Below are 25,393 nucleotides of genomic sequence, written 5' to 3'. Positions count from 1 at the left end.
CGTCATGACTTTGCTTTCGATAAATGAAATGCATGGAGTGATTTCCAGCAAAATGTATCATCTAAACAAAGTACATTTTGCTATAATGGGACAGAAATTGCTGCCTCCCGGGTCCGTACTGAGTATCTACGGACCCGGGAAGGCATCGCAAAAGCCAATTTTCAGCGCACAATGCACATGCGTTGGAAGTCGGCTTTTCCGATCTGTCAAGCTGGAGCTTGACAGATCTTCCGTATCTCGGGCGTGAGGACATTTGCAAGGGCAAGATTGCAGGATTTACCCATATCTTGCCCAACAAATTCCTCAAAACTCTTGCGCCTGATAAAAGCAGGCGCATAACCTACTTTTACAGGCGTAAGAGTTTCAAAGTACACAAAAACATTTTAAAATAAAATTATAAAAACACATTTTATTGTTAAAAACCCTCCCCACTATGGTAAGTTTATTTTAAACCATAATTAAAAAAACGTTTTTAAAATTCGGAAAAAATACATATTTTTTATAATACATAAATAACTAATTAAAATATGTGGTGCATGTTTTCTATTTTTTGTCATTGGTTTTTGTGTTTTGGGGGCTGTTTCTCATTCATAATAATGGGAACTCCAACTCACGGAGTTCCCATTTTTCTGAATGAGAACATACTTTACCTGATTGGCTGCCCAGAGCCATGTGACTGCAGCTCCAGCCCTGCGCACGTCCTGACGTGCATGCGCTGCGATGCGCAGTCAGAGGAGGCCTCAGGACCGGGAACTCGTGTGGGTGCAGCAGGATAAGGTAAGTGTGCATTTTTAAAACGTTTTTTACCCAATCGCCCGCGGGAAGCAGCCGACCAGGATTTCTAGGCCATGAAATAGAGTAGTTGTTTGTATGCAATATTTATACTGGTATATTACATAGTCTTTTGTGTTTCTTTTACAGGTGTCTCTTCCAGATGGGATGAACCCCGCCAGCATATTACCCTCAACTGGTTCTGAGAAAATGCAATGTTTCCTCAACAATACTGCAGCTGTAACTACCGAGGAATCATGTAAACCACCCAGTAAGCCTTTAGTGAAATGATAGCCGGCTTTTAAAATATTTTATTGTTTGTATGAGAGCAGTTTAATTATTAACTGAGCTGGTAAAATTAAGATTTGGATGCTAAACATCATTTGCGTCAATTGCCATATACCCCAAATGTGCTTTAACAACACGTTTGGAGTGGGAAGAGTCGTGCTTTGCTGCAGTAGGGGTTGCACTTTCTTGAAGCGAGCAGCAAGGCATGTGCTAATCTACTCCATACAAAGGATCATCACTTCCCCGGGTGCAAGAATACAAGCAAGGCATTGGGTCCAAAGGGTAGTCATAGGCTTGGTGGCATTCTGGACCATTCTTTAATTTCACAACAGGATGAGAAAGTATGTAGAAATGTGCCCCATTTGTCAGTGCCTCCCCAGCAGGAAAAGGAGGTGGGGTAGCTCTATTGATAAAGGATGGAATCACTGCAATAGTAAGAAACGATATTAGCTCAAATGATAAGGGTGTTGAAACAGTTTGGGTGGAGATAAGGAACAATAAGGGGAAAAAGTCACTGGTGAACGTAGTCTATAGGCTCCCTAACAGTAGCAACTCTGTTGGTCGGAGCATAAACCAAGAAAGAGTGGGGGCTTGTAAAAAGGGAACAGCAATAATCATGGGTGATTTTAACCTCCATATTGATTGGACAAATCAAATTGGTCAGGGTAGTCTTGAGGAGGAGTTCAAAGAGATGGGTTCCTTGAGCAGTATGTAACAGAACCAACCAGGGGGCAGGCTATCTTAGATCTGGTCCTGTGTAATGAGACAGGATTGATAAACAATCTCCTCGTAAAGGATCCCCTCGGAATAAGTGATCATAGCATGATTGAATTTCAAATTCAGATGGAAGGTGAGAAAGTTGGATCTCTAACCAACATACTAAGCTTAAATAAAGGAGACTATGAAGGTATGAGGGCGGAGTTGGATAAAGTGGACTGGGAAAATAGATTAAAGTGTCGGATGGTTGATGAACAGTGGTGTACATTTAAGGAGATATTTCACAACTCTCAAGAAAGATATATTCCAGTGAGGAGGAAAGGGTGTAAGAGAAAAGATAGCCAACTGTGGCTAACTAAATAAATAAAGGACGGTATTAAAAACAAGGGCATACAAAGTGGCCAAAATTAGTGGGAGGACAGAAGACTGGGAAGCTTTTAAAAGCCAGCAAAGAACAACTAAAAAAATGATTAAGAATGGAAAGATAGACTATGAAAGTAAACTAGCACAAAATATAAAAACAGATAGCAAGAGTTTCTATAGGTACATAAAAAGTAAAAGAGTGGCTAAAGTAAATATTAGTCCTTTAGAGGACGAGACTGGGGAATTAGTAATGGGGAATCTGGAGATGGCAGAAACTCTGAACAAATATTTTGTATCCGTCTTTACGGTAGAGGACACAAACAATATTCCGACAGTGAATAGTCAAGGGCCTATAGGGGGGGAGGAACTTAAAACAATCGCAATCACTAAGGAGGTGGTACTCAGTAAGATAATGGGAGTAAAGGCAGATAAATCCCCTGGACCTGATGGTTTGCATCCTCTGGCCTTAAGAGGAGTAGTGGCAGGGATTGTGGATGCATTGGTTGTAATTTACCAAAATTCTCTGGATTCTGGGGAGGTCCCAGCTGATTGGAAAACTGCAAATGTAACGTCCCTATTTAAAAAAGGAGGCAAACAAAAAACAGGAAACTATAGACCAGTTAGCCTAACATCTGTGGTTGGGAAAATGTTGGAGTCCATTATTAAAGAAGCAGTAGTAGGACATTTGAAAAAGCAAAATTCGGTCAGGCAGAGTCAGCATGGATTTATAAAGGGGTAGTCATGTTTGACAAATTTGCTGGAGTTCTTTGAGGATGTAACAAACAGGGTGGATAAAGGGGAACCAGTGGACGTGGTGTATTTGGACTTCCAGAGGCATTTGACAAGGTGCCTCAGAGAAGGTTACTGCACAAGATAAAAGTTCACGGGGTTGGGGGTAATATATTAGCATGGATAAAAGATTGGCTAACTAACAGAGAACAGAGAGTCGGGATAAATGGTTCATTCTCTGCTTGGCAATCAGTAACTAGTGGGGTGCTGCAGGGATCAGTGCTGGGACCCCAACTATTTACAATCTATATTAACGACATGGAAGAAGGGACTGAGTGTAACGTAGCCAAGTTTACTGATGATACAAAGATGGGAGGAAAAGCAATGTGTGAGGAGGACACAAAAGATCTGCAAAAGGACATAGACAGGCTAAATGAGTGGGCAAAAATTTGGCAGATGGAGTATAATGTTGGAAAGTGTGAGGTCATGCACTTTGGCAGAAAAAAATCAAAGAGCAAGTTATTATTTAAATGGAGAAAGATTGCAAAGTGCCGCAGTACAGCGGAACCTGGGGGTACTTGTGCATGAAACACAAAGAATAGTATGCAGGTACAGCAAGTGATCAGGAAGGCTAATGGTATCTTGGCCTTTATTGCAAAGGGGAAGGAGTATAAAAGCAGGGAAGTCTTGCTACACCTATATAAGGTATTGGTGAGGCCACACCTGGAATACTGCGTGCAGTTTTGGTTTCCATATTTACGAAAGGATATACTTGCTTTGGAGGCAGTTCAGAGAAGGTTCACTAGATTGATTCCGGGGATGAGGGGGTTGACTTATGAGGAAAAGTTGAGTAGGTTGCGCCTCTACTCATTGGAATTCAGAAGAATGAGAGGTGATCTTATCGAAACGTATAAGATTATTAGGGGGTTTGACAAGATGGATGCAAAGAGGATGTTTCCACTGATGGGGGAGACTAGAACTGGAGGGCATAATCTTAGAATAAGGGGCCGCCCATTTAAAACAGAGATAAGGAGAAATTTCTTCTATCAGAGGGAGTTCGAGCTGCAGGAGTTCGTAGTCGCTGAGGCCTATAAAAGGCCCATGGAGGAGGAGTCGGGGAATTCGAGCTGCAGGAGTTCGTGGTCGCTGAGGCCTATAAAAGGCCCATCGAGGAGGAGTCGGGGAGTTCGAGCTGCAGGAGTTCGTGATCGCTGAGGCCTATAAAAGGCCCGTCGAGGAGGAGTCGGGGAGTTCGAACTGCAGAGGGTCGTGGTTGCTGAGGCCTATAAAAGGCCCATCGAGGAGAAGTCAGGGACTTCGAGATGCAGGAGTTCGTAGTCGCTGAGGCCAGCCGGTGCAGCTGCAGCAGGGAGAGAAGGCAAAAAAGGAGTAGAAAGAAATCGAAAGGTGACATCACAGCCAAGGGGGTAAGTGATTGGCTGGTGATTGGTGAGTAGTTTTTCTTTATCTTTTCTTGATCAGTAAGTAAGCTTTAGCATTGTTGTTGACAAATTAAGTTTATCTAGGGGTTAAGTCATGGCAGGAGAGCTCAGACACATGTTATGCTCCTCCTGTACTATGTGGGAAGTCAGGGATGATTCCAGTGTCCCTGACGACTACATGTGCGGGAAGTATGTCCGGCTGCAGCTCCTGACAGACCGCATTGCGGCACTGGAGCTGCGGGTGGATTCACACTGGAGCATGCACGATGCTGAGAATGGAGTGAATAGCATGTTTAATGAGTTGGTCTTACCACAGGTAAAGGGTACACAGCCAGATCGGGAATGGGTGACCAACAGGAAGAGCAGTGCAAGGAAGGTAGTGCAGGGGTCCCCTGCGGTCATCCCCCTGCAAAACATATACACCGCTTTGGGTACTGTTGAGGGGTTCACTCATCAGGGGAGGGCAGCAGCAGCCAAGTTCATGGCACCGTGGCTGGCTCTGCTGCACAGGAGGGCAGGAAAAAGAGTGGGAGAGCTATAGTGATAGGGGTTTCAATTGTAAGGGAAATAGATAGACGTTTCTGCGGCCGCAACCGAGATTCCAGGATGGTATGTTGCCTCCTTGGTGCAAGGGTCAAGGATGTCTCGGAGCGGGTGCAGGGCATTCTGAAAAGGGAAGGTGAACAGCCAGTTGTCGTGGTGCATATAGGTACCAACAATATAGGTAAAAAATGTGATGAGGTCCTACAAGATGAATTTAGGGAGCTAGGAGCTAAATTAAAAAGTAGGACCTCAAAAGTAGTAATCTCAGGATTGCTACCAGTGCCACGTGCTAGTCAGAGTAGGAATCGCAGGATAGCTCAGATGAATACGTGGCTTGAGGAGTGGTGCAGAAGTGAGGGATTCAAATTCCTGGGACATTGGAACCGGTTCTGGGGAAGGTGGGACCAGCACAAACCAGACGGTCTGCACCTGGGCAGGACCGGAACCAATATCCCAGGGAGAGTGTTTGCTAGTGCTGTTGGGGAGGAGTTAAACTAATATGGCAGCGGGATGGAACCTATGCAGGGAGACAGAGGAAAGTAGAATGGGTAGAAGCAAAAGATAGAAAGAAGAAAAGTAAAAGTGGAGGGCAGAGAAACCTAAGGCAAAAAGCAAAAAGGGCCACATTACACCAAAATTCGAAAGGGGCAAAGTGTGTTAGAAAGACAAGCCTGAAGGCTCTGTGCTTCAATGCGAGGAGTATTCGGAATAAGGTGGACAAATTAACTGCGCAGATAGCAGTTAATGGGTATGATGTAATTGGCATCATGGAGACATGGCTCCAGGGTGACCAAGGCTGGGAACTCAACATTCAGGGGTATTCAACATTCAGGAAGGATAGACAGAAAGGAAAAGGCGGCAGGGTGGCATTGCTGGTTAAAGAGGAAATTAATGCAATAGTAAGAAAGGACATTAGCTTGGATGATATGGAATCAGTATGGGTGGAGCTACGGAATACCAAGGGGCAGAAAACGCTGGTGGAAGTTGTGTACAGACCACCAAACAGTAGTAGTAAGGTTGGGGACAGCATCAAACAAGAAATTAGGGATGCATGCAATAAAGGTACAGCAGTTATCATGGGTGACTTTAATCTACATATTGATTGGGCTAACCAAACTGGTAGCTATGCAGTGGAGGATTTCCTGGAGTGTATTAGGGATGGTTTTCTCGACCAATATGTCAAGGAACCAACCAGAGAGCTGGCCATCCTAGACTGGGTGATGTGTAATGAGAAAGGACTAATTAGCAATCTTGTTGTGCGGGACCCCTTGGGGAAGAGTGACCATAACATGGTAGAATTCTTTATTAGGATGGAGAGTGACACAGTTAACTCAGAAACTAGGTTACTGAACTTAAGGAAAGGTAACTTTGATGGTTTGAGGTGCGAATTGGCTAGAATAGACTGGCAAATGATTCTTAAAGGGTTGACGGTGGATAGGCAATGGCAAACATTTAAAGATCACATGGATGAACTTCAGCAATTGTACATCCCTGTCTGGAGTAAAAATAAAACGGGGAAGGTGGCTCAACCGTGGCTAACAAGGAAAATTAAGGATAGTGTTAAATCCAAGGAAGAGGCATATAAATTGGCCAGAAAAAGCAGCAAACCTGAGGACTGGGATAAATTTAGAATTCAGCAGAGAAGGACAAAGGGTTTAATTAAGAGGGGGGAAATCGAGTACAAGAAGAAGCTTCCCAGGAACATAAAAACTGACTGCAAAAGCTTCGATAGATATGTGAAGAGAAAAAGATTAGTGAAGACAAACGTAGGTTCCTTGCTCTCGGATTCAGGTGAATTTATAATGGGGAACAAAGAAATGGCAGACCAATTGAACAAATACTTTGGTTCTGTCTTCACGAAGGAAGACACAAATAAACTTCCGGAAGTACTAGGGAACCAAGGGTCCAGTGAGAAGGAGGAACTGAAGGATATCCTTATTAGGCAGGAAATTATGTTAAAGGAAATTGATGGGATTGAAGGCAGATAAATCCCCAGGGCCTGATAATCTGCATCCCAGAGTACTTAAGGGAGTGACCTAGAAATAGTGGATGCATTGGTGATCATTTTCCAACAGTCTATCGACTCTGGATCAGTTCCTATGGACTAGAGGATAGCTAATGTAACACCACTTTTTAAAAAGGGAGGGAGAGAGAAAGCGGGTAATTATAGACCGGTTAGCTTGACATCAGTGGTGGGGAAAATTTGGAATCAATTATTAAGGATGAAATAGCAGCGCATTTGGAAAGCAGTGACAGGTCCAAGTCAGCATGGATTTATGAAGGGGAAATCATGCTTAACAAATCTTCTGGAATTTTTTGAGGATGTAACTAGTAGAGTGGACATGGGAGAACCAGTGAATGTGGTGTATTTGGACTTTCAAAAGACTTTTGACAAGGTCCCACACAAGAGATTGGTGTGCAAAATCGAAGCACATGGTATTGGGGGTAATATACTGACGTGGATAGAGAACTGGTTGGCAGACAGGAAGCAGAGAGTCGGGATAAACAGGTCCTTTTCAGAATGGCAGGCAGTGACTAGTGGAGTGCCGCAGGGCTCAGTGCTGGGACCCCAGCTCTTTACAATATACATCAATGATTTGGATGAAGGAATTGAGTGTAATATCTCCAAGTTTGCAGATGACACTAAACTGGGTGGCGATGTGAGCTGTGAGGGGGACGCTAAGAGGCTGCAGGGTGACTTGGACAGGTTAAGTGAGTGGGCAAATGCATGGCAGATGCAATATAATGTGGATAAATGTGAGATTATCCACTTTGGGGACAAAACCACAAAGACAGAATATTATCTGAATGGTGGCAGATTAGGAAAAGGGGAGGTGCAACGAGACCTGGGTGTCATGGTTCATCAGTCATTGAAAGTTGGCATACAGGTACAGCAGGCGGTGAAGAAGGCAAATGGCATTTTGGCCTTCATAGCTAGGGGATTTGCATATAGGAGCAGGGAAGTCTTACTGCAGTTGTACAGGGCCTTGGTGAGGCCTCACCTGGAATATTGTGTTCAGTTTTGGTCTCCTAATCTGAGGAAGGACGTTCTTGCTATTGAGGGAGTGCAGCGAAGGTTCGCCAGACTGATTCCCAGGATGGCTGGACTGACATATGAGGAGAGACTGGATCAACTGGGCCTTTATACACTGGAGTTTAGAAGGATAAGAGGGGATCTCATAGAAACATACAAGATTTTGACTGGATGGGACAGGGTTAGATGCGGGTAGATTGTTCCCGATGTTGGGGAAGTCCAGAATCAGGGGACACATTCTTAGGATAATGGGTAGCCCATTTAGGACTGAGATGAGGGAAACTTCTTCACTCAGAGAGTTGTTAACCTGTGGAATTCCCTGCCGCAGAGAGTTGTTGATGCCAGTTCATTGGATATATTGAAGAGGGAGTTAGATATGGCCCTTACGGCTAAGGGGATCAAGGGGTATGGAGAGAAAGCAGGAAAGGGGTACTGAGGGAATGATCAGCCATGATCTTATTGAATGGTAGTGCAGGCTCGAAGAGCCAAATGGCCTATTCCTGCACCTATTTTCTATGTTTCTGTGTTGTAAATCTGTGGAATTCGCTGCTTCAGAGAGCTGTGGAAGCTGGGACACTGAATCAATTTAATACAGAAATAGACAGTTCTTAAACGATAAGGGGTTATGGGGAGCGGGCTGGGTAGTGGAGCTGAGTCCATGATCGTATTAAATGGCGGAGCAGGCTACTCCTGTTCCTATTTTTTTTAATTGTCTATTAGCTCTATTAAATGTTTTGAAGTTTGTACAATATTTTAAGTATATGATTTTGTGTTGACCTTCTCACATTTCCTATATGTGATGAAGGTTTTTGTTTCCATGCTTCACTGAATTTCTTTTTTATCTGGTGACCTCTGACTCTTGTCCACGTCCTTTCTAATATCTGCATTAACTGTCATTGTGGAATTGATCATATTATACAGGGTGGAGGTGTGTTTCTAGATGTCTTTATGATTTTTTAATGGACCTATACTCAACAAGATGAGGGATGTTAAGACTGAGGGAGATATAATACTATGCTATGTTGGGCACTCGGTGTCAGCATCATGCATGCCCAGGCCAAGTCTATTGGTAGTCTGTCGTATCCAACAAAGACGTTGATGTGCTAATGATCAATGGCATGTGTCTTCAAGTGGCTGTATAGGCCAATTCTGGATGCACATAGTCTCTTGCACGTCGGACAAGGGAAGTTCGATGTGTCTGATGCTGACAGTACTGCCACCTGATGTCGTCTATCTCTAGTGTCCCGCAGGCGTTGACATCGGCTTTCTTCGAAGGTCTGGCAGGCAGTCCTCATGAGAGTTCGCCACTGGATTTTATTAGCTGCTGTATTCTCGAGGTCCTTTGGTCGGATGCCACAGTACTGGAGGTTAGCCTTGATGCAATCTTTGTAGCACTTGCGGGGCTGCTCCTGGTGTCTTTGGCCTTCACAGAGTTCACCGTGAAGAAGCTGACGAGGGATCCTTGACTCATCCATGCGGATGACATGTCCAGCTCACCGGAACTGGGCTCGCATGATCATCACCTCGATGCTAGTTGATTGTGCTCTCTCCAGAACCTCAAAGTTTGACACCCGGTCTTGCCAGCGTATGTGGAGTATAGATCTGAGACTGCGCATATGGAAAGCTTCCAACTTTTTGATGTGACACCTGTAGGGTGTCCAGGTCTCACATCCATAAATGAGAGATGAGAGAATGACTGCTCTATACACCAACAGTTTAGTTGACAGTCGGATGTGGTGGTGACTCAACACCATAGTGCGCAAGCGACCAAGTGTCTGGCTGGCTTTACAGATCCTGCATCAATCTCCTTGTCCAAGGACCCGTCACTTGATATGGTGTTGCTAAGATACTTGAAGCTGTCCACTGACTTTAGTTGTATACTGCCGATGGAGACTGTGGGAGCAGGTGCTGTAGTGCCAGGGGCAGGCTGATAGAGAACCTCGGTTTTACTAAGGCTGATGGTTAGGCCAAACAATTCTGTTGCCTCAGCAAATTTGCTGAGTATGAATTGTAGGTCACTCTCCTTGTGTGCCATAAGGGCGCAGTCGTCAGCAAAGAGTGCCTCTAGGATGAGTCGTTCCCGTACTTTGGTCTTTGCAGCAAGGCGGCGGAAGTCGAACAGTAAACCATCTAATTGATATTTCAGGTAGACCCTAAACTCCAAGTCTTTTATGGCCAAGTATGATGCAGATAAATGCAAAGTAAAACTCCTTTCCCTCTGAGCAGGTCTTTGAGACTGAGTATGTATAGTTTTCTTAAAGAAGCCACTCACATTGTAGCTTGCTGAGCATCACTGGGTCTTAGAGGGAGTGCTTAATTTGGATGGTGAAATTTATCAATTAACAGCTGAAAGATGATAATCTGGCCTTTGAGGTGGATCTGGACCAGCCAAGAAATGCTGTTTTGGTTGTGAATCATAAAATGAGTGTTGCCAAAGAGTTCTGACAGATCCAGCGGGATCTTCAATAAGGATCGGAACAGATTTATAACATTAACATGACTAAAGGTACTTCCAGACCCCTCTCAGTTTCTTCCAGTGGTCGATGGAGTTTGTGCTGGAGAGGAGCGAATGTAGGGTTAGTGTCCATACGCAGCATCCAACTCCAAACTCAGTCATAAGTTTCACAAAGAAGCTATTCTTTAGACTATAGTTTCTCAGAATTGAACTGGAAAATGTATCTCCCAGAGTTGCTGAAATGCTGTGTCAGGACACTGAAAGGATTTGAAATAATTAAAAGAGGCAGGCTTCCGTGTTCCAGGAATATTATATGCCGGTTTCTCAATCTCTCTGAGTCAGCAGACATACTAGGTGAGAGGGCTAGAGGAGGAGTTCTCTTCAAATAAAATCAAAAATATGAAGGTTATGTTATGCCTAGATTCATGAAGCCCATTTCTGAGTAATCTATTAGATATGAAAAACTTTGGGATATCTTTGATGATATATTTCCTATGTCAATTTGACTGTTGCTTCTAAGTCAGAATGTCATGCGTTCAAACCACACATCAAGACTTGAGTATCATAATCTAGACTGACACTTTGGTGCAGTACTGATAGAGTGCTGCATTTGTAGAAGGTGTTGCCTTTTGAATGAGACTTTAAACTGAGATCTTGGTAGACGTAAACTGTCCCAATAAAGATATTCTACCCCAGGAATGTAGTTATAATTTGGGGCAAGATCTGGATCCCCAAGTTTCCACCTCATTAACACTCAGCTGCATATCCGAATCTGGAGAGGAGGAGCTACCACTTCTTCTATTCACCCACTACATCCCATCAGTAGTTTCGGGGCATGTCTGGGGACATAGAAACATATAAAATAAGTGCAGGAGTAGGCCATTCAGCCCTTCGAGCCTGCACCACCATTCAATATGATCATGGCTGATCATGCAACTTCAGTACCCCATTCCTGCTTTCTCTCCATACCCCTTGATCCCTTTAGCCATAAGGGGCACATCTAACTCCCTTTTGAATATATCTAACGAACTGGCCTCAACAACTTTCTGTGGTGGAGAATTCCACAAGTTCACAATTCTCTGAATGAAGAAGTTTCTCATCTCGGTCGTAAATGGCTTACCGCTTATCCTTAGATTGTGACACCTGGTTCTGGACTTCCCCAACATCAGGAACATTCTTCCTGCATCTAACCAGTTCAATCCCGTCAGAATTTTATCTGTTTCTATGAGATCCCATCTCATTCTTCTAAATTAGAATAAATATAAGCCTAGTCAATCCAGTTTTTCTTCATATGTCAGTCCTGACATCCCGGGAATCAGTCTGGTGAAACTTCGCTGCACTCCCTCAATAGCAAGAATGTCCTTCCTCAGATTAGGAGACCAAAACTGTACACAATATTTAAGGTGTGGCCTCACCAAGGCCCTGTACAACTGCAGTAAGACCTTCCTGCTCCTATACTCAAATCCACTCGCTATGAAGGCCAACATGCCACTTGCCTTCTTCACCGCCTGCTGTACCTGCATGCCAACTTTCAATGACTGATGTACCATGACACCCAGGTCTTGTTGCAACCCCCTTTTCCTAATCTGTCACCATTCTGATAATATTCGCCTTCCTGTTTTTGCCACCAAAGTGAATAACCTCACATTTATCTACATTATACTGCATCTGCCATGAATTTACCCACTCACCTTACCTATCCAAGTCACCCTGCAGCATCTTGGCATGCTCCTCACAGCTCACACTGCCACCCAGCTTAGTGTCATCTGCAAACTTGGAGATATTACATTCAATTCCTTCATCTAAATCATTAGTGTATATTGTAAATAGCTGGGGTCCCAGCACTGAACCTTGCGCTACCCCACTAATCACTGCCTGCCATTCTGAGAAGGACCCGTTTATTTCTACTCTTTGCTTCCTGTCTGCCAACTAGGTCTCTATCCACGTCAATACACAACCCCCAATACCACGTGCTTTAATTTTGCACACTAATCTCTTGTGTGGGATCTTGTCAAAAGCCTTTTGTAGGTCCAAAGACATCACATCCACTGGTTCTGCCTTATCTACTCTACTAGTTACATCCTCAAAAAATTCTAGAAGATTTGTCAAGCATGATTTCCCTTTCATAAATCCATGCTGACTTGGACCGATCCTGTTACTGCTTTCCAAATGCACTGCTATTAGATCTTTAATAATTGATTCCAACATTTTCCCCACTACCGATGTCAGGCTAACCAGTCTTTAATTCAATTTTTTCTCTCTCCATCCTTTTTTCAAAAGTGGGGTTACATTAGCTACCTTCCAGTCCATAGGAACTGATCCAGAGTCTATAGAATGTTGGAAAATGACCACCAATGCATCCACTATTTCTAGGGCCACTTCCTTAAATACTCTGGGACGCAGACTATCAGGGCCTGGGGATTTATCGGCCTTCAATCCCATCAATTTCCCTAACACAATTTCCTGCCTAATAAGTATTTCCTTCAGTTCCTCCTTCTTGCTCGACCTTCAGTCCCTAAGTATTTCCAGAAGGTTATTTGTATCTTCCTTAGTGAAGACAGAATTAAAGTATTTGTTCAATTGGTCTGCCATGTATTTGTTCCCCATCATAAATTCACCTGATTCTGACTGCAAGGGACCTACATTTGTCTTCACTAATCTTTTATCTTCACATATCTATCGAAGCTTTTGCAGTCAGTTTTTATATTCCCTGCAAGCTTACTCTCATATTCTATTTTCCCTCTCCTAATTAAATCCTTAGTCCTCCTCTGCTGAATTCTAAATTTCTCCCAGTCCTCAGGTTTGCTGCTTTTTCTGGCCAATTTATATACTCTTCCTTGGATTTAACACTATCCTTAATTTTCCTTGTTAGCCACGGTTGAGCCACCTTCCCTTTTTTATTCTTACGCCACACAGGGATGTCCAATTGTTGAAGTTCATCCATGTGATCTTTAAATGTCTGCCATTGCCTATCCACCATCAACCCTTTAAGTATCATTCGCCAATATATCGTAGCCAATTCACGTCTCATACCATCGAAGTTACTTTTCTTTAAGTTCAGGACCCTCGTCTCTGAATTATCTGTGTCACTCTCCATCTTAATGAAGAATTCTACCATATTATGGTCACTCTTCCCCAAGGGGCCTCGCACAACAAGATTGCTAATTAATTCTCTCTCATTGCACAACACCCAGTTCTCTGCTCTCTAGTTGGTTCCTCAACATATTGGTCTAGAAAACCATCCCTTATACACTCCAGAAAATCCTTCTCCACCAAATTGCTACCAGTTTGTTTAGCCCAATTTAGGAGCGTTATAGTATTTTGTAATCACAGCATATGTTCTTTTCATCTTATACCAATTTTTATTAAACAGGTGAATATTCGTCAGAGGGAAAGTTTTATATCGTCTCAGACAACTCAAAGTCTGGGATTGAGTCAAAAAATGAGGAGCAGAAGCTGCCAAAGGAATCTTCAGATATTGCAGATTGGAAGAAGGATGGAAGTCAACGTTTTAAGGTTTCAGACTCTTTGCAAGATCAACTAAATGAACTCCAGAAAAGGCAACAGCTGCCTGTATCTGATCGACATGTGTACAAGTATCGCTGTAACCAATGTAGTCTGGCTTTCAAGACCATGCAGAAACTTCAGATTCATTCGCAATATCATGCTATTCGGGCTGCCACAATGTGTAGCCTTTGTCAGCGCAGCTTCCGCACATTTCTGGCTTTAAAGAGACATTTAGAAACCAGTCATCCTGAACTAAGTGAGGCTGAAATACAACAGATATGTGGGAGTTATCATGTGAATGGAGAGTTCTGGTCAGAAAGTGAAGTTATCAATCAAGAAGATAATATTCTGGCACAGGAAATAGATAAAGAAGAAGAAATAGATCAGGATGGGAAAATCAGTCCAACAGGAAGTGACAGCAGCTCTATTCTAGATGAGTTAAGTTCAGAACCAAAACGAACACTGCCTTTCCGAAAGGGTCCAAATTTTACCATGGAGAAGTTTTTAGATCCTTCTCGACCATACAAATGCACAGTGTGTAAAGAATCTTTCACTCAGAAGAACATTCTCTTGGTTCACTATAATTCAGTATCTCACTTACACAAACTAAAGAAAGTTCTGCAAGAGGCATCAAGTCCAGTTCCTCAAGAATCCAACAACAGCATAGATAACAAGCCCTTCAAGTGCAACACATGTAATGTTGCTTATAGCCAGAGCTCTACACTGGAAATACATATGAGATCTGTGCTCCATCAGACTAAAGCAAGGGCAGCCAAACTGGAAGCAGGAAGTTGTAGCACTTCAGGTGGAAATAGTAGTGGTAGTCTGCTTGCTACTGGTCAAATGACTACAGATTCTCTCGGGATGACAGTTAGTATCAAGGACATTAATGCAGATATCAAAGAAGCAAACAAAAAACAGTTTACTGAAACAATTTCTCCTCACTCTGTCCAACATCAACCCCAATCACCAGCACAGGACCAAGCCCAGGACCAGGCCCAAGCTCAAGCCCAAGCTCAAGCTCAGGCTCAAGCTCAGGCCCAAGCTCAGGCCCTAGCCCAAGCCCAAGCACAAATGCATCTGCAACATGAACTGCAGCAACAAGCTGCTTTCTTTCAGCCTCAGTTTCTAAATCCAGCATTGTTACCACACTTTCCTATGACAGCTGAAGCTTTGCTGCAGTTACAACAGCCACAGTTTCTCTTTCCTTTTTATCTGCCAGGCACTGAATTTAATCTAAATACAGAACTAGGTTTGCCTGGTTCAGGGGCCTTTGGAATGTCTGCAATGACAGGATCTCTGCTCGAAGATCTAAAGCAGCAAGTACAAGGGCAACAGCTACTGCAAATTCAGCAGCAATACGGGCAACAACATCAAAGTATACAGTCTCAGCAACTGTCACAAAAACAACAGCAACAAGTAGTTAAACCATCTAAGCAGGAACAAAATGTTCTAAATTCCACAGAGACCCAGTTGTTAAAAGACACTTATTCCCATAAAGAAACTGAGGACCTAATGGAGATAGTAGAAAATAAGGCACAGCATGAGTTTTTAAGTGAATCCGAAGCTTTAAAAGAGAATAAAGAAATCAAAAAGCAGAAATCAGTAGAACCCGTGCTTCCACCTCCTCGTATTCCATCTGGTGCAAGAGGTAATGCAGCAAAAGCTTTATTAGAAAACTTTGGCTTTGAGTTGGTTATCCAGTTTAATGAAAACAAGCAGAAAGTTCAGAAGAGAAGCAATAATGGTGAAAATGAGAAGACTGACAAACTAGAATGTGAAGTGTGTGGCAAGCTGTTTTCAAACATTCTTATTCTGAAGAGCCACCAAGAGCATGTTCATTGCCAATTTTTCCCATTTGGAGAGCTGGAAATATTTGCATGTCACTATAGGGAAGCGTATGATAAATTGTATCCTGTAACACCATCCTCACCAGAGTCACCTGCACCTCCACCGCCGCTTCCTCCCCCTCCTCCTCCTCCTCCTCCTCCTCCACCACCTCCACCTCCCTCAACAGGGAATGGCAAACTCCAAGGATCTGCCCCATCGCCATTACCACCACCGCCTCCTCCTCCTCCTCCTCCTCCTCCCCCACCTCCACCTCCTCCACCTTCTTCACAATCCCAGGTTCAGATGCCTGTATCTCTGGATTTGCCTCTCTTCCCCCCAGTTATGATGCAGCATTCTTCTTTGCCGCCCCAGCTCACTTTGCAACTTCCAACTTTGGAATCTTTATCTGCAGATCTCACCCAGCTCTGTCAACAACAATTAGGTTTAGATCCCAATTTTCTGAGACATCACCAATTCAAACGTCCACGCACAAGAATCACAGATGATCAATTAAAGATCTTGCGGACTTATTTTGATATCAATAATTCACCAACTGAAGAACAAATCCAAGAAATGTCAGAAAAATCGGGACTTCCGCAGAAAGTTATTAAACATTGGTTTCGTAATACTCTTTTTAAAGAAAGACAAAGAAATAAGGATTCGCCATATAATTTTAATAATCCACCTATTACCACATTGGAAGAATCCAGAAATGATACTTATTTTAGTACAGGAGAATATTACAGGACAGATGGTACAATAAATAAGCGGTCATCTAGAACACGATTCACAGACTACCAGTTGAGGGTTCTGCAGGACTTTTTTGATACTAATGCTTATCCAAAAGATGATGAAATAGAACAATTATCCACAGTTCTAAACCTACCTACCCGAGTAATTGTTGTGTGGTTCCAAAATGCACGTCAAAAAGCACGAAAGAGTTTTGAGAACCAAGCTGATACTAAAGACAGTGAAAGAAGAGAACTTACCAATGAGCGTTATATACGAACCAGTAACTTACAATATCAGTGTAAAAAATGCAATGTCGTGTTTCCACGAATTTTTGATCTAATTACACATCAAAAGAAACAGTGTTACAAAGATGAAGATGATGATGGTCAGGATGATAGTCAAACAGAAGACTCAATGGATGCCACAGACCAAATGATATCAAATCACCCTGATACTTCTGGCCTAACAGACTCATCAAAACCTACAGTAGGAACAGTGACAGGGTCTGGTTCTAGATCTGGTTCTAGTTCTGGTTCTAGTACTCCTTTGATGCCTTCTCCCAAAATGGAAATGGATAAAAATTCACCCAAATCTAACTTACCAGTAGAGAAACCAAAGCAAATTGAGGCTGTTCAACCCTCTCAAGTGGCCAAACCAACATCTTCACTTCCATCAGAGCCACAGCCATCAGCATCTCAGTCACAGCAACAAAAGCAGTCCCAACAACAAGTAGTACGACCTCATTCACAGCCTCAAAATACAACAATTCCATCCAGCCCTCTGTCTGTAGCAGTCACTTCTTTACAGAACAGTCTACCTCCTCAGATGTTACATTACCAATGTGACCAGTGTAAATATGCCTTTCCAACCATGGAACTTTGGCAGGAGCACCAGCACATTCATTTTTTGGCAGCCCAAAATCAGTTCCTCCATTCACAAATCTTGGATAGATCTTTAGATATGCCCTATATGATTTTTGACCCGAACAACCCACTTATGGCAGGGCAGTTGCTTCCTGGATCTCTTACACAGATATCCTCCCAGACTAGTTCATCAGTTCCAAACCCTTCTAATACAGCTTCTGGAACAGTTAAGCATAAATTGGAAGAAAAAGAAGAAAACAATCAAAATGAAAAGGAAGGTGCAAATAGTAGCGATGAGCCACATCGTGATAAAAGGCTTAGAACTACAATTACTCCAGAGCAGCTGGAGGTACTGTATGAAAAATATTTGTTGGATTCTAATCCTACTCGAAAAATGTTGGATCACATTTCAAATGAAGTCGGCCTAAAGAAACGTGTGGTTCAGGTCTGGTTTCAGAACACTCGAGCTCGTGAAAGGAAGGGGCAGTTTCGTGCCCTTGGTCCAAGTCAGTCTCACAGAAGATGCCCTTTTTGTCGGGCACTCTTTAAAGCTAAAACAGCACTTGAAACACATATTCGTTCTCGACACTGGCATGAAGCAAAACAAGCAGGTTACAGCCTCCCTCCAAGCCCCATTATGCCACAAGATGATGATGGTGAAAATCCACAGAAAGATAATTATTTTGAATTTCCAACATTACTTTTTTCCAAGATTGATGCATTAAGTGAAAATGAAGCACAATCTACAGTTTCAACACCAGTAAGTAAAACAGCAGAGATGTCACCAAAACATCTTCTGAGTCCTTCATTATTCAAATCAGAATTCAATGAAGAGATAGGAAGCTTCAATATTGTCCCTGCTGTTGTCAATTTTGATCAGAGTAAGACAGATTATGATGATACATCATCTATTAACACAGCTATAAGTTTTGGAAGTACAGGAGATGAAGGGAACAATGAAACTGAAAACCTTTTAGGTAGCACCTCAGAGAATAAAGCTACTGAATCTTCAGATGACCTAAAAACATCAATAGCTGGTGATCAATTGTCAATGATGGTTACAACTCCCACAATCGATTATTGTGATGAAAGACTTTCCATGAGCTTACCTAGCCCTTCGCTAAGCTTCATATCAAGAGATAATGACATAGATGATAGTGTTGACCGAAGTGAGACATCGAGTTTAGCCGATCCCTGTTCTCCTAGTCCATTTGGGAGCCACAGTAGTCTCAAATCATCAAGATCCAGTGAGCGACCTGGTCATAAACGCTTCAGAACACAAATGAGTAACCTTCAACTAAAAGTCCTGAAGTCATGCTTCACTGACTACCGTACACCAACAATGCAAGAGTGCGAACTTCTTGGCAATGAAATTAATTTACCTAAAAGAGTTGTCCAGGTCTGGTTTCAGAATGCTCGAGCAAAGGACAAAAAATTCAAGTTAAACATGGCAAAATCATTCATGATGAATCAAACTGGAACCGATGGACAAAGAGCAGAATGTTCTCTGTGTGGTGTTATGTATACTGCACGTTTGTCTATCAGAGATCACATTTTTTCACAGCAGCATATCAACAAAGTAAGAGAAACAGTAGGATGTCAGCTAGATAGGGAGAAGGATTATCTCGCTCCTACAACTGTCCGACAGTTGATGGCTCAACAAGAGTTGGATCGTTTGAAGAAGGCCACAGATGCTTTGGGCATAACATCACAACAGCAAGCTCTGCATCAGCAAAGCATAATGGAAAATAATGCATTGCATGGCCTCAACGCTTCGACATCCTATTCAGGCCTCTCGGGCCTTTCTCCAGTTATTCTTCCTGGAGTAAATGGTCCTGCTTCACTGCCTAGTTTTCCACAAAACACAACTGGTAAGTTACTAGGATTCATATTTCTTTTTTCAAAGCAGTAAGTTATTAAATATATAAGTGTACAGTTTTAGGGTTTTAAAAAGTGTTGTGCCAAACATCTGTCAACACTCAAAATTTTCCACATAGTAAGTTCCAATTTTAGACTTATTATCACTTACTAGATCCTGTATGCCTCCTCAGAGAGAGACAGACAGAGGGTGGGAGAGAAGAAGTTGGAGGATGAGTCATAATGGTTTGCTGTCACATACTCCTAAACCAGTAAATAAAGAACAGTATTAAAAAGGCCTTAAACATAGTCATCTGCCCATGAATGGCACCTGAACCTAAAGAGAGTGGGGGATATAAACTGAAAGTGAGGAAGTGGAATTTAAAAATATGCATTTATGTATCACAGTTCAATGTGATACATTATGAGCCTAATGCATTAGAATACACACATTCTGAAAGATAACTACCATTTTTGAAGTGAGTATTCATCTTGCGAAATGTCCATATTTCACACTTAAATTATACAATATAAATAATCAAAAGAAAATAATTACTGTACAGCCCATTAATCTAGATTTGAAGAGAAGAGGTTAATTCTTTGCTAAATATAGATCTTGTTCTTAAGCAATCCCTCGGAGTCGATGAACAAATGCTAGTGCCTGATTGAGAAGTGGAAGGAGATAATTATTAATGTTGTTCAGACCAAAGAAAGAAATGCAAATATAACAAAGAAAAAGAGTTGAAGGACAAGTTTAAATGTTTTTATGTTAGTAGAAATCTGAAATAATACTTTGGAACTGGAGGTATATGTAGTCAATAAATTATACTTACATTATTGCCATCACATAAACATGGCTGCAACTGGAAGATACACATGAATGAAGCTAAGGTAATATAGTATGTTTTGCAAAGATAAATTTAATATGCTAGGTATTTTTGGTAAGAGGTGATATAACAGCTGTCAATAGGGTGAATGTAACAATGGAGAGAGTAAGACAATAGAAGCCTTATGGGTAGAAATTATTAATGGCGAAGACAAAACATAATCATGGGTCAGCACAAGATGAAGAGATGATGAACTACTCTGGCAAGTAAGAAAAGCTACAGGAAATCATAATACATAGTGATGGGAATTTTTTTCAGAGACAAAATGGACAGACCAGGAATTACCAAAGAAGATGTTAAAACTACTGGCTATTTCATAGAGACATTCAGGTACTGCTACTTAACACAACATGCAAAGCAGGTATTGAGTGTATGCTATATTAGATTTAGCAATCCAGAAAAACTGACTAACAACTTGGATGTAGGTAAAGACCTGAGGTTTATTAAAATTGTATAGTCATATTGATATTGTAATAAAAGCTAAAAACAAAAATAAAACTTTAAAACAACGAACTTTGGAGCTTTCAGCTATGTAGGGAAGATTAAGTGGAGAACTGGTCTAGAAACCAAAACAACAGAAGAATTATTGTCTTCCTTTTTTGACAAATGGTTCTGTTAGCAGTGGGTCCCCTAGGTACCTTGTCCAAGTGGTCCTTCTTCATGTGTGACAGTGAGTTTTGGCAGACTACTCAACCATTGAAAGTATTAAGGCAAAATCCTATCCTTTCCTCACTTAATATCTACATACACACACACACACACACATTTCCAGCATGGGCAGTCAGTAGCAATCTGGAGGGGATGCTCTGGTGGACTTTTGCCTCCCTATCCCAGGATGCTGAGGCCAATGACTCATATACTGCCAACCCAGCAGAGATGAACTAACTCAGCACAGACAGTGGAATGAGCATGGGATCTTCCTAGTCTGTACATTTCAACTGCTTCCTGGCTTACTAGTTCAGCCATCAGAAATATTTGGAAAGATACAAAGAAAGATTAAATGTAATGAAAACTGGAAGGCATACAAAAGTTGATCATGTTTGAGAAATCAAGAGTTCCTTTTTGATATATATTGAGTGGCTTGTGCTGGAAGGTCTGCACATGTGAAGTTGAGTACAGAAACAGGCTTGCCTGTTGAAATGCACATTCAAGGCTCACACATGAAAAATGACTACTTGGAAAAATGCCAGGGTCAAATGGCCAATCAATGTCACTCATCATGTAGGTTTACACTAGAAGAATAACCACTTTAGTGAGGTAACAAAAATGCCCATGGAATTATACCCGAGTAGGACCTAACCCCATCAGAACAGGAGAAGGGAGAACATTAGAAAAATCTAAAAAAGTAACTTTAATTTACCACCAGCAGTAAATTAGTTAAGACGCCCTCTGAAATTAGTTGGAATGATTCAAATACACTCTTTCACCAAGCAAGAATGAAGTGATTTGCATACATACCATATTCTAATATATGCCATTGAAAGTGACCTGAAACACTGCAGGCAGTAATGGAAATTTAAGGCCAAAAATATTGCTTAAGGCTAAACTGAAAATCAAACTGTTAGTTTAGTTAAACAATTTCTGAAAGGCAAAGCAAAATGTACATGGAATATGGTGGCAAAGAAAGTGAAAAACATTTATAAAATGTCACGGTCATCAGATAAATGCAGAGAATGAATTAACCACTTCAAGTAGATGGTATAGAAAAAGTAGAAGACAACAAACAAAGATCCAAAACATGCTGCACTTGAGAGGCTGGGAAACATCTCACATGGCCTGACCACAAAGCAGTTCCAAGGAAGAAAGTATTTCTTTCGAGTTTCAACAACAGGTAAGTGTGAATATTTTTGACAACAATTTTCTCATACAGTACAAATACTGCTCATAATCGTTATCAATCAGCTTACTAATAACAATGTGTAAAGTCATAATTCACATGAAGAAAATCTGTGTTTATATTCCTTAAAAACACTTAAAACCCATCAATTATTTTATATCTCACTTGTTTTTTTAACAATTCTGCATTTCAAGTTTAGTTATAGTGCAGTTTCATTAATGGAACAATGCCCTTCATGTCTACAGATAAGTCATCATTTCCAACTCCACTACGTCCATCCTCAAGACTACAAATATCTCGTAGAAAGACAGTGCTCAGGCAAAATAGGATGTCATATCATTTGGGAAGAAGGAGCTAATGAACACATGCCACACAAGGAACAGATTTCATATTAACTTGCTGAGCAGCATGATAAACCCTTCACCTGTCACCACATCCTCCACAGGGTCTTCTCTAGGTTACACCATATAAGCTGGATTGTCTGCAACAACAGACCATGGGATAAATCAGCCACAAGAGACATATGCTAATCTTTCCATACCACCTTCATTCCAGAGCCTTTTGAAGGAGGGCATGTACCTGCTACATTATGTCATTGTCAAACCCAAATGAAGCGACACAGTAACAATGCATAATATTACAAGACTTTGCCTAGAAAAATCACTGTGTGGTAAATCTGATCATCCAGCATGTATAAAACAAGCAATTGTCCTCTATATTGTTCAAAGATATTGCCACTTATCGTATTGCATTCTCTGTAGACCTTTCTATGGAGATTATAGGGTCAGGATCCAGCTTCCAGTGATTAATGTGTTTCCCTCCTTATCCAAAGTATCAACCTGTGGAGGGCCCTTCTTTAGCCAAATGTACAATATAAGTTGATATTTTGTTAACCTGTAATATTTTTCTATTTGTGGAAATAAAAGTTTGTTTTCTCGTTTATTGCTCCAGTGTCTTTCTTTTCCTCAGCATTGCTAAACTTTCATCTGTAGAGTGGTCCCTTCAACAAGATGGTTGCTCACTCTTCTGGGTCTAGCTATTTCTGTAATGTTCAATCACGTAAACACTCTTTTATTCTTTGAATTTTGTTAGCATTAATTCTTTGACTTGTGCCAGTTAGATTCAGAAAAATATAAAATAAAAACCTCAGATGATTTGTTGCAAAGTTTGTTCAAATTTGCATGTTCTCTCCACATATGTCAGAATAATTATTCTAACTGACACTTTCTGCAAAATAGTTTAAAGTATGTTGGTGGTAATTTTGACTTTGGGTGACAGTGTAAAATAGGTGATATCGATTCAGCCACCCATTATACATCTCTAAAATGGAAATTAAAATCGGAAGAGATGTATAATGGGTAGCTGGATTGATATTGCTGATACCATGTTACACTAAACACCTAAAGTCAAAATTACCCACTTGTCTTTAGTCATAGGTGTAGATAAAAGTCTGTTTTGAGTGTGATTTGCAGCTTCACCCAAGTGTACCACTTAACTATTTGGAATTTGCAACATTATATTGGCTTTGAAATTTTGCTGTGAAAATTAGCATACAAATGCTTAACACACTTGTATATAGTTTTTTTTCCCGCTAGTTTACTGTAGATACTCAGGTACTCACCTTTGAATTGATGAGTTTCTGTTTACTGAACAGTTTAAGTATGCTGAATAAAATAAGCTACAAGTTGCTGCATTACAGATTTCACAGAAACAATAAAGAATGCAAACGTGGTTAAGATATTTTTGTTAGTTATTATTCAGAACTATTGCATTCATTTGAAGATTAAAATATCAATACTTTACATGAGGAGTTACGAGCCTACAATTACTGTGCGATGTCACCACATAAATTCTTGACAGGCTTGTATCAATTCCTTTTTTGCATTATTTTAATTAACCTATTTATTTTAAATGGTTTGATGCCCACCTATTTTTATTTGTTTTTGGGATGTGGGCACAGCTGGTAATGTCACATTTATTACCCATCTCTAGTTGCCCTGTTGTCTCACAATGGTGTTGGATAGCAATTTCCAGAATACTGACCCAGCAACGATGAAAGAATGGCACCCGATGTCCAAGTAAGGATGGTGACTTGGCAGTGAATCTGGAAGTAATGGTATTCCCACAACATTGCAGCTCTTCTCCTTCTCAATGGTAGAGATTGCATGGGATGATGGTGCCTTGGTTAGTTGCTGCAGTGCATCCTGTAGATTGTAGGTGCTGTAGTCACAGTACATTGGGGATGGAGGTGGTGTTTATTGACTCCAGTGGCCTGGACAGTGGTCAAGCAAACTGCTCTGGCCTGGATGATGTCAAGATTCTTGTCTGTTCTTATAGCTGCACCCATCTAGTTGAGTGGTAAGTATTCCATCACATGCCTGACATGAGGTAGTGGAGGGAGGAATTTCATACAATAACATCGCACAGTATTTTCTAGGTTATAATTTCAGTTTTTCTCATTTTTAACTGGAATCAGAAAAATTAATAGATTTAACTATTAGTTAAACTACAATTTTGGAGTTTTTGACTTTTTCTCATTAGCAAGGAAGAAATGATAAGTGAAATTGTTATTGCATGTCTGTTATTGTCTTTCAGCTTTATCATCTCCTGGTGCAGGCATGCTTGGGTTTACTTCTCCAGCCATTGTTTCTCCTGCCCTGTCACTCAGCAGTATTCCCACCAAACCTTTGCTGCAGACTACCCCACCACCATCAGTTCCTGTGGTAGGACAGCAGGCAGAGCAGCAGAACAAGGATTCAGAAAAAAATGGGAAGTCGGACAAAGTCAAGGTTAATCCCAAAGACAAGGATATGGAGAAGGATAAAGTTGAAGTTCTACCTAATAAAAAAGAAGAAAAGGAATCGTCAGTCATGTCGAGCCAACATGGAGGTAGGAATTTATTGGACCATGTTCAGCCGCAGACACTTCAGGCAGCAATGGCAGGTGATTCAACTTCTTTTCTGGGTGGGCAATTCTTGCCATACTTCATCCCTGGATTTGCATCATATTTCACTCCTCAACTTCCTGGAGCAATGCAAGGAGGGTATATTCCACCATTATGTGGAATGGAGAATCTTTTCCCTTATGGCCCTGTAGTACCCCAAGCTATCACTGGTCTTTCACCTGGCACACTTTTACAACAATATCAGCAGTACCAACAAAATCTCCAGGATTCATTGCAAAGGCAACAGCAGCAACAACAGAAACAGCAACAGCAACAACAGCAGCAGCAACAACAGAAACAAAATCAAGTGGACTCATCTAATGCTCAAAATGAACAGAAAAAATCAAACAAATCTTTAGAAAAAAAGGAAGAGAGCAACTCTGCTGCAGAAAGCACAAAAGTGGATCCAGAAAAGGAAAACAAAAGCACGGACTTTCTAGACACATACATTGTTCCATCTATCAAGTATGAATATATATGCAGGAAGTGCCAGATGATTTTTACTGATGAAGATGCAGCAGTAAATCATCAAAAATCCCTCTGTTACTTTGGTCAGCCTTTGATTGACCCACAGGAGACAGTGCTTCGCATTCC

The 25,393-nt window shown here is 41.4% G+C and overlaps 1 protein-coding gene across 1 annotated transcript in view; it reads left to right on the top strand.

Moving 5' to 3' along the window:
• Window positions 1–25,393, top strand: part of zfhx4 (zinc finger homeobox 4) — a 345,676-nt gene that overhangs the window by 319,386 nt on the left and 897 nt on the right. The window contains exons 8-10 of the mRNA XM_070891069.1: window positions 922–1,042; window positions 13,716–19,145; window positions 24,451–25,393. The exon at window positions 24,451–25,393 is cut by the window's right edge and continues 897 nt beyond it. Coding sequence (XP_070747170.1) covers window positions 922–1,042; window positions 13,716–19,145; window positions 24,451–25,393 — 6,494 coding nt within the window. The remainder of the gene's footprint in view (window positions 1–921; window positions 1,043–13,715; window positions 19,146–24,450) is intronic.

Source organism: Pristiophorus japonicus, chromosome 1, assembly GCF_044704955.1.
Source record: "Pristiophorus japonicus isolate sPriJap1 chromosome 1, sPriJap1.hap1, whole genome shotgun sequence".
Lineage (NCBI taxonomy): Eukaryota > Metazoa > Chordata > Chondrichthyes > Pristiophoridae > Pristiophorus > Pristiophorus japonicus.
Note: the sequence above shows the minus strand (reverse complement) of the source record. Positions and strands in the feature narration are given on the sequence as shown.